An 11,907-nucleotide genomic window follows, 5' to 3' on the forward strand; every position below is an offset into this window, starting at 1 on the left:
GATAAAAAAACCTGATATATGTTCATTCATGTACATGTATAATTTGTTTTACTTCATTTTTTTTAAATACTGTAAATTTATAGTTAATGTTTATAATGCGAAAATATAATATAATATTAAGCAAAAAAATATATTACAGTATTACGCGAATACAACATAGAATATTTTTTATTAATAACTTATTGCATACACATGGTTTTAATGTACAGAGGACTTTCATATTTTTGATATAATTCTACATTTTAAATGAGTGTATTCATTAATATCTTTTCTTTCGATTTCATATTTTCTATATAAAATATAAAGTACAAGGTATGAGTGATCGTATGTAGAGTCAATAAAAAAACAAAAAATATTATATTTATATATAAATCCATAATTTCACAATTAACAATTAATATCGCAGAAATTTCATTTCGTACACACATTATTGAAATAAGAATAGAGAAGGAAAAATAATAGAGGGATTGTTTGATTATAATATATTAAGAATACATATAATGAGATTATATTTTACAGATTATGCTGTGATATTTACATATTATTAAAACTATTGCTAACGAGATCTAAATGTTTTATATATTTGTGAATTTTTATATATTTTGTATATTTGTGTGTGTTTTTATATATTTGTGAATTTTCTTCTATTTGATGAAACTTAACTATTATACATGATGACAATTTTTTATGTTTTTTTTTTACATAATTAAAATTTTTTAATTTAAATTTATTTCTCACTTTCAGAACTTAATAAAATTGTGCTTATGCTATTAAATTTATTTATTAAATTTCTTAACTGATTACTGTTAAACTAAGAATCTCAGGAATCCTTCTGTAAACTCAATCGATATTCTTATCGTTTTGGGATGTGCTCTCCCCTTTCTATTATGATTTTACTCTGATCTAAATCAGTCTCAAAATTCGAATTAATAAAATAGCTTCCTTGCGTATCACTTTCTTCAACCTGAATTGCATTACTCTTTGTTGCTAATTTGTTCTTATGTTTTCTAATTGGATTTCATTCAATTCGTCAATATTTTTAGCGTTTCTGATAGCTTCAATCTCAGTTGAATTCAATTCATTTGTTTTTTTATTATTGTGTGATTCTTCTTTTAAAAATCCTTTATTATCATTTCCCATCATCTTACTCTTGTTATTAATTTGATTATGATTTTGCGATTTTTCGTCAAGGCTAATATCATTCGTATGTTTCTTGGGACTGTCTTGTTCGTCAATATTTTTTGATTTCTTTTTTACAATATCATTACCTTCAAGTTGCGATCGCTTCTTCAGATAAGTCACATTAAAGATAAAATATATTATGCCAGTCAATAAAGTTACTACAGCAAAAATCTGATAGGTCGGTCTGGTACCAAAGAATTTCATTAGATAACCACCAATTAAGCTCCCGGAACCTTTGCCTATAAATAAAAAATATAATCAATACATTGCATCAATCATCAAATATATCAATACAAAAAAATCGATACTTCAAATGCATATTTAATACAGGAAATTTGTTTATTATTGCCAAGAAGATTTATTGAATAAATCTATGAGCATACCAACTCCGTAATAAACGCCACCAAGCAATCCTTGTATCGAACTGTCAGTAGATGTAGTTGATAATTTTGCTGCATAAGTGACGGCTGCAGTAAAGCTAAGAGACGTTGTAACCGACTCTAATGCCTCGAAGATTAAAGTAAGCCAAGGATCGTAAATCAAAGAATAGCCTGCAGGAAGCACTTCATTATATCTTTAAACGCGCGTGTCTACGTTTGTTCGCTGTCAATTATTTCGCACCGTTAACGTATACTCACCGCAAAGCCTGATAGCGTAAAACACGAAACCTATGAAAAGCACGTTCGCGTGACCAATCTTTGATATTATTGGTCCCGAGAGTGCTAACAATGGTATGCCAGCGATACCACCTACTGCTACCGTGATACCCATAAGCGATCTAGATCCTCCTAGGTCTTGAATTAGCCAGAAGAGAAACGACTCGATATATCCCCAGGCGGTGCCTGTCGAAATCTTCTTCCTTTTAAGTGCTGCCTTTCCTCCAAATAATTTGTTGAAAACATCGGAAAATGTTTTCAACAAGGAACAGACGTATTAAACAGACATATTAAACAGTTTGTAATTTACCGAGAACAAAGCAAGCTAGGAAAAGTACGGCAGTTTCAATGTTTCTCAGAACAGTAAAGACATCACGCACAACGTTCTTCGCAGGTGCTTTGAATTCTAAGTTGATCAGCAACATGAGAATACCCGATGCAAGTTTCAATGCCGCGTAGAGGTAAAATGCTGGCCTGAAAATTAATAAGATCTTTATTAGCAATTCCATAAATGAAAGAGAGGAGATGAAATAAAAGTGTTATTTAAATTAAGATGTGGTAATTTAGAAGAGAAGAATAAACTTACTGGCTAGGAATACAGGAAGGAGGATGTCTTTTCTGTGGTGTAAGCGAAAATAACTTCGAGCATTATGTTAAAGAATGCGAGGAGACAAGAGATAGTTTTGAAGAGTTAGAGAAAGATAAGGACGAGATCGTAAGGAATTTATAGGGAGAAGATTTAAGTGAACTTAAAGGAAAAACGCTAATAAAACTATGGAAGGATAGAGAAAAGGAAATAATAAAAAGAAAAGAAAAAAAAGGAAAATAGAAGGAAAAAATATAAGTAGAGACTATTGTAAAGATAAAGATAAGTTACATTCATGCACGCAGCGCGACATCGATAACTTACGTAATTAACGAGTAGATAATGTAAAGACAAGGAATGAGTATTTTGTAAGACAACAAGGCTGTGAGTATAAAATAAGAGTGTAGTATGTATTATAGTTAGTGATAGGTAATTTATTATCTATTTATAAGTTAAGGAAACGAATTGAAATGAGATCAATAGAAAATAAAAAGGATAAGATGTAGATGGAATGTGTAGTTGAAGAATATAAGGGAAGATAGGACGATAAATAAGACTAAAGAAATGCTAGGTAGAGATAAAAGAAAATAAGAAATGGGATATGGACACTAATAATAGACTGTCATAGGACTGTGATATAGAGATTATGTATAGGTAAAAGAGAATATATAGTAATAGTTTAGGTTTGTAGTTGTAAAATAAAGGTAAGAAAGGAGTGTAAGTGTGAATGAATTAAGTATTTCTGTAAAGTCCCCTTCTTGTGCTGAAGTGTAAATAAATTCTATTCTATTAGCGATTCCATAAAGTTTGATCTTAGAATCGTACAAATATGTGGAATCTAAGTCTAGAACCTAAATCTAGTGAGAAATGACAATGAAATCGATGTCGAATCGACGTTTCTATTAAATTCAACGATTCTATTATCATTTCTCACTGGGAAAAATTTTATATAGAAAAATTTTATCTTTTTTACTTGTTGGCATGTAAAACCAATTTCCTTTCCGATTTCATCAATCATAGGACATCAATAGGACATTTTATAAATTATGACTAAATTACTCGCCTAAAATCTGTATATCCTTTACCCTTGCTAGCGTAATCTATGAGAAGACCTGATAAGGGTGACGAAATCATGCCTCCTATACTGCCATAAATTCGTTGAAGACCATAATCTGCCTCTTGCTCTCGCAATATTGCTATAACAGCACCTTCGAACATGGCAAAAGTTGTACCTCCAATAATACCTGAAATGTAGAATTTATATTTTAATTTTTTAATACTGACATAAAATTAATGACAAAGGTGATAGCTATGAGAAAACTATACACAATTAAGAAAAAAGGATTTCAAGAAAAAAATTATTCCTTGTAGTTTTTATGCTTAAAATAATACTATAGTTCAGACCCTTTTTACAATTTTTCTATTAATTTCCTTAAAGTTTTAATACGATGAAATATTTTGGCAGCTGGAATTGTATTCAGCATCAAAAACACTATGAAGAATGATACTTTTTTTTAATTAAAAAAAATTGTGTTTTGAAAAATGTAATGATTACCCAAATAGCATAGAGAGTTTAAAAAAACGTGTCTAAGTAAATGTTTATCTTGAAAGATAATTGGAACATTTAAATATGTACCTATAAATACTCGAATGACGAGATAAAGCCAAAACGTTAGCTTTATATTATATTCGACTTCCATATTCATGTTAGAACACAACGCGTTGCGAGGTAAAGTAACTATGCATTTCTTCCTGCACTCATTTATGTTCAAGACTCGGTTGGTTACTTCTAGCTTCGCTTCGTGATCATAGAGCCGCACTTGTATCGTGATTTGATTATTTATATTAGACTCTAGATCATCGCAAATGGGTTTTTGAAAATCTTCCCCTGCCCAGGATATTTTTTCCGACAAATATCTTTGTTGTTCTTCTTGTAAATCATCTTCATCTGGTTTCAAACTTTTAATTTTCGATTTATACAAATGATAATTTATCGTTCGATTGATGTTATCCTTAAAAAAAAATATGATTTTATTTGGTCTTTTCGTTTTTTTTAGAAATAGTAATTATTAATTTATCTTTTTAAAATTTAATCACGGTATAGAAAGTATAAAAATGATAACAATTCCTGAATTGCCAACGTTTTGATATTTTCGAATACATATGAATATTTATTTTTATTTTCGGACATATGAATATTTATTACATTACGAAGTATTATTCTTCTTCTACCTTTGATTTCATTAAATTATCAAACACGCATGATGTATGATTTCTGGACATTTTAAATGTATCGGTAGTAAAGTTATCAATATCTTGGATATGTCCCGACAAAGACATACATGAGAATGAGAATAATTGGTCCGTTGGAAAAAAATAGTGCGTTTTTGAAACTTGTCGGATGCTAGTTTTAAAAAACTCATTATTTTTTAATTGTCGATGTTCCTTCATATCTTCTTGCTGAATACTCTGTAATTAAAATACAATATTTATCAGCATCGTATAAATATTATTAAAAACATGAAATAGTAGTATAATACTTACAAAGATATAAATAAAATTATACAATAAACTTTTTTAAATTAGATTTTTACAAGATTTTATATAATATTCAATATCTTACTTAAAATAATATCAAGATAATAATAGATAATAACGTTTCTCTGAAATTTATTAAATGGACAATAAATGCCATAAATAGTTTTAAAGATTAAGCAATGCATACATTGCGCTTTACTGTCTCTTCATGCGTTGGCCGACAACCGCGTGTCCACCTTATTATCTAAGCTCACTGCTTATCCGTTATTCAATATTAGGTATCGAGTATCCGTAACTCAGTAACAGTCCGTTAACATATGTTCAATGCACAACATACCGTTGCCAAGTCGCTCGGAGTAACAATATATTTGTATGAAGTATTCACGCCAGTCTGAAAATTGAGATGTCGGATCGTATAAAGCCTTGATTTTAGAATTTGACTTCCATCCGTCTCATTGTTCGTTTCTACATGACATACGAATCTGCGTAAAAAAATTATAATGTTTAAGTTTGTCTAGCATATACGGTTTTAGATAAATGACTTCAAAGTAATCAATTAAACTGTCATTCTGCAAATGTATAGCTCTTCTATTAATAAAATATTATAGCGAAACTATGAATAGTAATATTCTATAGGATTCTATAGGATCTCATGGAGTTGAGTTGTAGGGATTAATTTGAAACAAACAGGAAAACGAAATGTTCATGTTTATACATATATTTATATGACAAATTGTTTGTACGAGATTATTATTCGTGATAAATGATAACAAAGAACTTCCTCAATAGTATGTGATTTAAATTAATGATAGGATGACCTGCAAATGTTCCTAAAATGCTGGAGTATATTTTTAAAGCATTAATGACAATAAAATACTTTACAAAACAAAGAACACATCTCACAACATAGAAAAAAAGAAGAGAATAAAAATTTGTTAATATTACATAAATAATGTTATATATAATAATGTAATATAATGAATTGGTAACGTTATTCCAGTCTCGTGACAAAGTTAATGATATATGTAATTAAGATTTTTTGCTTACCCACAACTTTCTACATTTACAGCGATCTCCTCCGATTCTAATTTCGTTTCACACGGATGAATCTGACTCATTGTATGTAATAGCGAACCGTTTCTACCTTCACAACCGAGGTCCATGATTATCCTCTGAGGAAAATGTACTGTCACTCTGCCGATCGGCACCAGTAATAGTAATAACGCCGCTAAACCTCCGAACGCGGAAAACAGCGACAGCAAAATCTGTTAGAAAGATTCTTCAAAGAATATATTCTCAAGAATATATTCTGCATATATTCATTCTATTATTGTTAAGAAGAGTAATTTATCAATTTATCTTCTTCCTTTCAAATAATGGTTGTCTTTAACAAAGAATTTTCTTTAATAATCTTAAAATATACTTATTACAAATTGTAGAAAAACTCATTATTATATGTTTGAAACAAGAATTTTTTTAAGAAAATTGTAAAATTAATCGAAGAAGTGATTTTATATAATAAACAAATCAAATTTGTTTTAACTCAATAATTTTTTTGTGATTGAAGTATTAAATTTACTAGGATTTAGAATATATTTCGAATAAATATGATGCTTATAATAGATTTGCGGATGTATGAAATACTTTTGAAATACGTAACTATTGCAATTTGAAACAAGTAATTATTATTTGCATGCAGTAAGTAGTTTTTTCTGTGTGTAAGTATAGATATGATAGACAGTGATATAAGATGATGAGAAAATAAATAACACAACGGTAAAGTACGCGAGAAAAATAGTTGAAGAAAACATCTCGTTTATATGTTGGTATTTGACATTATCAAAGAAAGTTAGTTAACTCACTCTGAAGTTTCCTATGCGGTCAGCTAACATACCGGCAAGCGGCGGCATCACCATAGCCACGAGAGGAGTGATGGAACTCATTATCGCCGTCTCTTCCACGTTTATTCCCAGTTCTCTCATGTGTATGGTCAAGTATGGATATAACACGTAAAGTGCTAAAGTAAAATCGCAGTTAAAAATCTTATTACGGTGAAGAAAAATTATTTAAAAAATTATTTTTTTATTTCACTCAATTATTTTTGATTATTTTATTAGAATATTAAAGTTAAACAGAAATGCTATTAAATTTGAAAATTACTTTTTACATCACTTACTGGAAGCTTGAACAAAAAATATTAACTTCAATGGCATCAGCTCTTTTGATTTGAAATCCTTGATGATTCTCGAGAAAAAAATCTTGGTAGTTATCATTTTGATGATTTGTGTTTTTGAATTGGAATTTGAATTGACGTCGTTGAATTAATTGTGAGCGTGAGATCTATATTGTATATGTCTTCGCTGTTGTCACTATTCCATTCTCTGTATTTACTAGTAGATAGTTGAATAGATTTTACAATAATTCTATTTAATTCTTAACAAAAATCTTTATACTTAATGTAATTTGGTCAATCGATTTCATTACTGTTATTGAAATGTACACGGTGTCATGGTATAAAATACCAACGAATGTCACGTCTTTTACATAACGGTTTTACAATACCTCTTGGCACACATACATCAACATCAACTTCCGCTCGTTGGAATAAATAAACGTAAAACGTTTACCGATTGATTGAACATGCAAAACACTTGTTATAGAGGAAGGTTTCTGTAAATCTATTTATTGATTCTTTGTAAAAAAATGTATATATTTATACATCCACATAAAAGCTTGATGTTTTTTACATAAAAGGGATATATTTTGTTCAAATATGATAGATTGTGCAATCGACTGATATTATCATCACTTTTGAAGTTACAGTTACAGTATGGAACAGAATACTTTTGCAATGCAATCGTCTGTAGCACGAATTACGAGATGAAGCATAATAATCAACTTGAAATTGCTCGTAGTTACCGATGTTGGGAGCGAGCACTACTATTGTTTTAATTGCATAACTCATGCCCTGACGAACCTTGCGGAAGAAGGCAAATATTATTGTCTCTTCATTGGATCATTTAAGAATACCATGCAGACCTCGAGACAAAATTTCAAGGGCAATTTTTGTGAATATCTTTTGGAAATATATTTGATCATGAAATTTGCGAGTCTATATATTAATTAATAATGGCATAGTACAATAATATTAGAAAATTATTTTTTTTAATGCTAAACAAGAAAATAATTATTCGATTTTTTAATTAATATAATAAACGCAGCAATTAACAATCTAATGAAATCAATACCTTATTAAATATTAAAAAACTGCTTTTTTTAAGGATTCTTTTTGTTAAATTAACTATAATTGATGATAAATAAATTTTAAAGATTATGAAATTTTAAAAATTATGAAATGTATAATTATCTAGATATATGATATTAATTATTTAAATATGTAAACATCTTAATAAAATCTGAAAATATATGATAACGTTTAAAATTGATGAGTTTTATTAATAATGATACTAAATCAATTCATCCTTATATACTAGTTGCGATTAATATTATCCAGAATTGGATAAATTAACTTTTTTTTTAATTAAATTAAATTAAAGTTAACAGTCTTGAAAATTTAACTTAATTAAAAATTAATCCAATAATAAAATTAATTGAATTAAAAGTTAAGTTAATAAAGTTAAGTTAAAAAAGTAATTAAAAAGTTAAAAGTTAAATTTGGTTTGAACGAACAACCAAAAAAAAAAAAAAGAAAAAAGTTTGATTGTTTTACATAATTTTTCGTATTTTTCCTTTCTTACAACTTATTTATTAAAGACTGGTTATTTTTGTTCACAAGTAATGATTATATAATATAAAATTACTAAATTATATACTCATTAGCCTCTCGCATTGTATCTAAGAATTGACTTAAAAAAAAATTTAAAAGTTAATAATTATCGATAAAATATAACTAAATTAAATTAAAAAATTTAAAATGTAACTAAGTTAAGTTAAAATTAACTTTTTAACTTTTTGATTTAATTTTTATCTTTTTAACTTAGCACTATCCAACTTTGATGTTATCACATATCTCAATGATTGGGAGGATGTTTACACAGTCTACACGGAATTCAAAAGATCCGCGTTGTAATCTCAGCTGATAATATTTTTCATAAGAAAAATTATTAATTTACAGTTGTGATTAATATTACTATCAAAATTTGACGATCAGTGAGATTTGATATATGAGATTATTATTTTAACTTATGATTGCGTTCTAACCGCGTTCAGCATGCAGTTTTAATAATTAAAAAAATATATGTTATTAATACTAAAATTTAGTAACCATTTATATAGTGACCTTTTTCTTTTCAAAATTTAATTGTATGATTTCTTTAAAAATGTCTAAACATTTTATGTTTATTTTTATGTCTAATGATCTAAAATATGTATATAAATAGTAAATAAACTTGAAGAAAAAATTTACAATTAAATTTTGACTGTTCTCTATCTATGGAAATTACTCAAACGCAAAAGTATTACTAAGTTAGATACGTTCTCCGTTCAAGGTTTAACATGTCCTATGAATGGAAGATTATGAATTATACAGAATTATGTTTCAAGAACACTTAGAATTTTCTTATTGTGTCAGATAATTTCATCTTATATATCAAAAAATGGCGTATATATTTTAATGATTCATTTAATTGGATAATAATATACAATAGATAAAAAGAGAAATTGTATTTTCTTAATAATATTTTCAAAGAATTGCTCAAGGAGTACATAATAAAAATTCGGCGAAAACATTATTTTTTGCTATTATAAGTATCTCGTAAAATGTTAAATACTTTTGCATTAATAAAAGTCATGTGCGATTTTTCACAGGCAATTAATATTTAAAAATATATTTGTACTATATATATAAGATTGATTTTTAAGTAAAAATGTTTTTTTTTATTAGATCAGATAATGTATACATTTATAATACGATATATTATAGTACTGCTTTATTGTTTCATAACGTTGCAACGCATGCGAATTATTCTTATTACGAAAATGTGAGTACGTCCGATGAATTACGAAACAAAATGACCTGTGATCAATATCCTTCGAAAAGGATAAAGCATTTCAACTGACCATATAATAAAGTTTTAAAAAAGATTGTTATTTCAAGTTATCTAATTTTATCAATACGTCACATCATGTGAAATTAGAGTTACATATGTAAAAAATTAATAACGAAAAAATAAATCTTGGAATAGAAAGAGTAATAAGGAAAATGAGTATAATAAATTTGCAAACGTTTTGATATATTTGCATACATCTTGATATACATATTACCAAGAATTTTCATAGAAAACAAAATTATTTTTATTATAAGAATTTTTAAAAGTAATTTAAAAGTAATTTCAAATAGCCTTGGATTATATCTTCAAGAAAAATTTTCAATTGATTGTTATTCAAATGCTATCATCGCATTGAGACCATGAAGCAATTATTAACTTCCTTTTTAATTCGTGCTATAAATATCTATAAAGCTATAGTTAGCTAGTAAAATGTTTCTATATCACAAATATTATGAGATAAATAAGATAAATAAGATATAATAATTGTTGATATTTGTGTGTATACAACAGTTTTTATTAACGACGAATATTTTATGAAGACGAATCAAATAGTGTGATCGAGTAATTATTATCTTCTGGTTATTTAGCATAATAAATTTTTATACACTATTTATACGTGTACAAATTAATAACACTATAGTGATCGTGGCGAGAAATATTAAAACTTTTTATTAAAAGTTTTATCGTTTTTTTATTTTTAATATAAGCTTTATAACTTACGTTCACGAAGCGTTTCACTGTCAAGTATGACATCGCATGCCAAGGTGGTAATAAAATACCAGGTGAGTCTCAATTAAAATGAAAAATATCTGTGCAGTAATTTAGTAATATACTTTCGTTTCCTTCTAAATCTTGAGGTAAAAGTTTAAAGTGTAATCAAGAAAAAACAGCTTCGGAGATACAGCATAATATTATATGTCAAATAAAAAAAAAATTGGAAAACTGAAAAAGAAAAATCGAAAACCGTATAAAGCGTAATGGATCCTTAAAAATTACCGATTGATCCGTACAGCGCGATGTCATGCACAATACTGGCATACCTGGGTACAAGTCGCCGACGAGCTGAGAGGAAGGAGTGTATTTCAATATACACTGATCTAAGTTGCGAATCACCTCACAAGGATGTATGTGAAGAATGAATTTTTTTCGAGTGTTGTATTTCAACAGTGTATTTATTTATAAAAAAAAAACAGAATAAAACGAACACGTTTACGGGAGAGTGGAAAATACAAAAATTTGACTAATTTTAGAAAACTAGGACATTCATAAGCAAATACGAACCGTTAAACGCAAATGTCTGTGGAACACAGTATCGATAATACCTGTTCTTGTAGTGTGTCTTTATAAAAGAATATTATTACATTACCTTTGTAGTAAAAATATATACTAGTTTCTCCTTGAAGAATTTTCTTCGCCTATTAAAATTTCAGAGTATTACTGATCTTCTAAAAAGAAAAATACTTACAATGTTTTTTTTAACGTACTAAATAAAAGTTTTTTTTTTTTTAATGAAAGAAGGGGACTTTTTCGTAATTTTAAGTGTTTTTGAAGATGTTAAAAAAATGTTTTTTTAAACATTTTTCTGGTTGGGAAATATAGTTTTTTTTATAATGACTGCTTAAGTAGAACAACAAATTATAAAATGTGTAAAAATGGTTATCTTTGTTTATCGTTTTAAAACTATTTAAGGTTACTTTAAAAAATGTTTTTCAGAAATTAAGTATAATAATATGTCAAATTGTTGTTTTTGTAACGAAAATCTTATTAAACGAATAAACAATAATCATGTGTTAATTAGACTTGACTAACTACTCAAACAACATACACGTCAAAAAACGAGACGTCTTAGTGACACCTAAAAGACATATTTAACGCT

At 27.5% G+C, this 11,907-nt stretch overlaps 1 protein-coding gene across 1 annotated transcript; it reads right to left on the bottom strand.

Annotated features, from left to right (window-relative positions):
• Nucleotides 1–987: 987 nt before the first annotated feature.
• Nucleotides 988–7,235, bottom strand: LOC105619686. The gene is made up of 11 exons (XM_012201205.1): nucleotides 7,139–7,235; nucleotides 6,825–6,979; nucleotides 6,010–6,227; nucleotides 5,300–5,444; nucleotides 4,657–4,893; nucleotides 4,061–4,436; nucleotides 3,488–3,668; nucleotides 2,149–2,312; nucleotides 1,821–2,024; nucleotides 1,566–1,733; nucleotides 988–1,421 (listed from the first exon to the last, which is right to left on the bottom strand). Exons 1-11 carry the CDS (start codon nucleotides 7,233–7,235, stop codon nucleotides 988–990), a joined length of 2,379 nt encoding a protein of 792 aa, XP_012056595.1.
• Nucleotides 7,236–11,907: the final 4,672 nt, after the last annotated feature.

Source organism: Atta cephalotes, assembly GCF_000143395.1.
Source record: "Atta cephalotes unplaced genomic scaffold scaffold00022, whole genome shotgun sequence".
Lineage (NCBI taxonomy): Eukaryota > Metazoa > Arthropoda > Insecta > Hymenoptera > Formicidae > Atta > Atta cephalotes.

Excerpts from the sequence above, each read along its gene's own strand:
- LOC105619686 (XM_012201205.1), bottom strand. The coding sequence starts at position 7,235 with ATGATAACTACCAAGATTTTTTTCTCGAGAATCATCAAGGATTTCAAA. Across the intron at positions 2,313-3,487 it reads AAAGGATATACAGATTTTAG|GCCAGCATTTTACCTCTACG; the intron begins GCGAGTAATTTA and ends ATTAATTTTCAG. Across the intron at positions 2,025-2,148 it reads CCTAGCTTGCTTTGTTCTCG|GCACCGCCTGGGGATATATC; the intron begins GTAAATTACAAA and ends AGATTTCGACAG.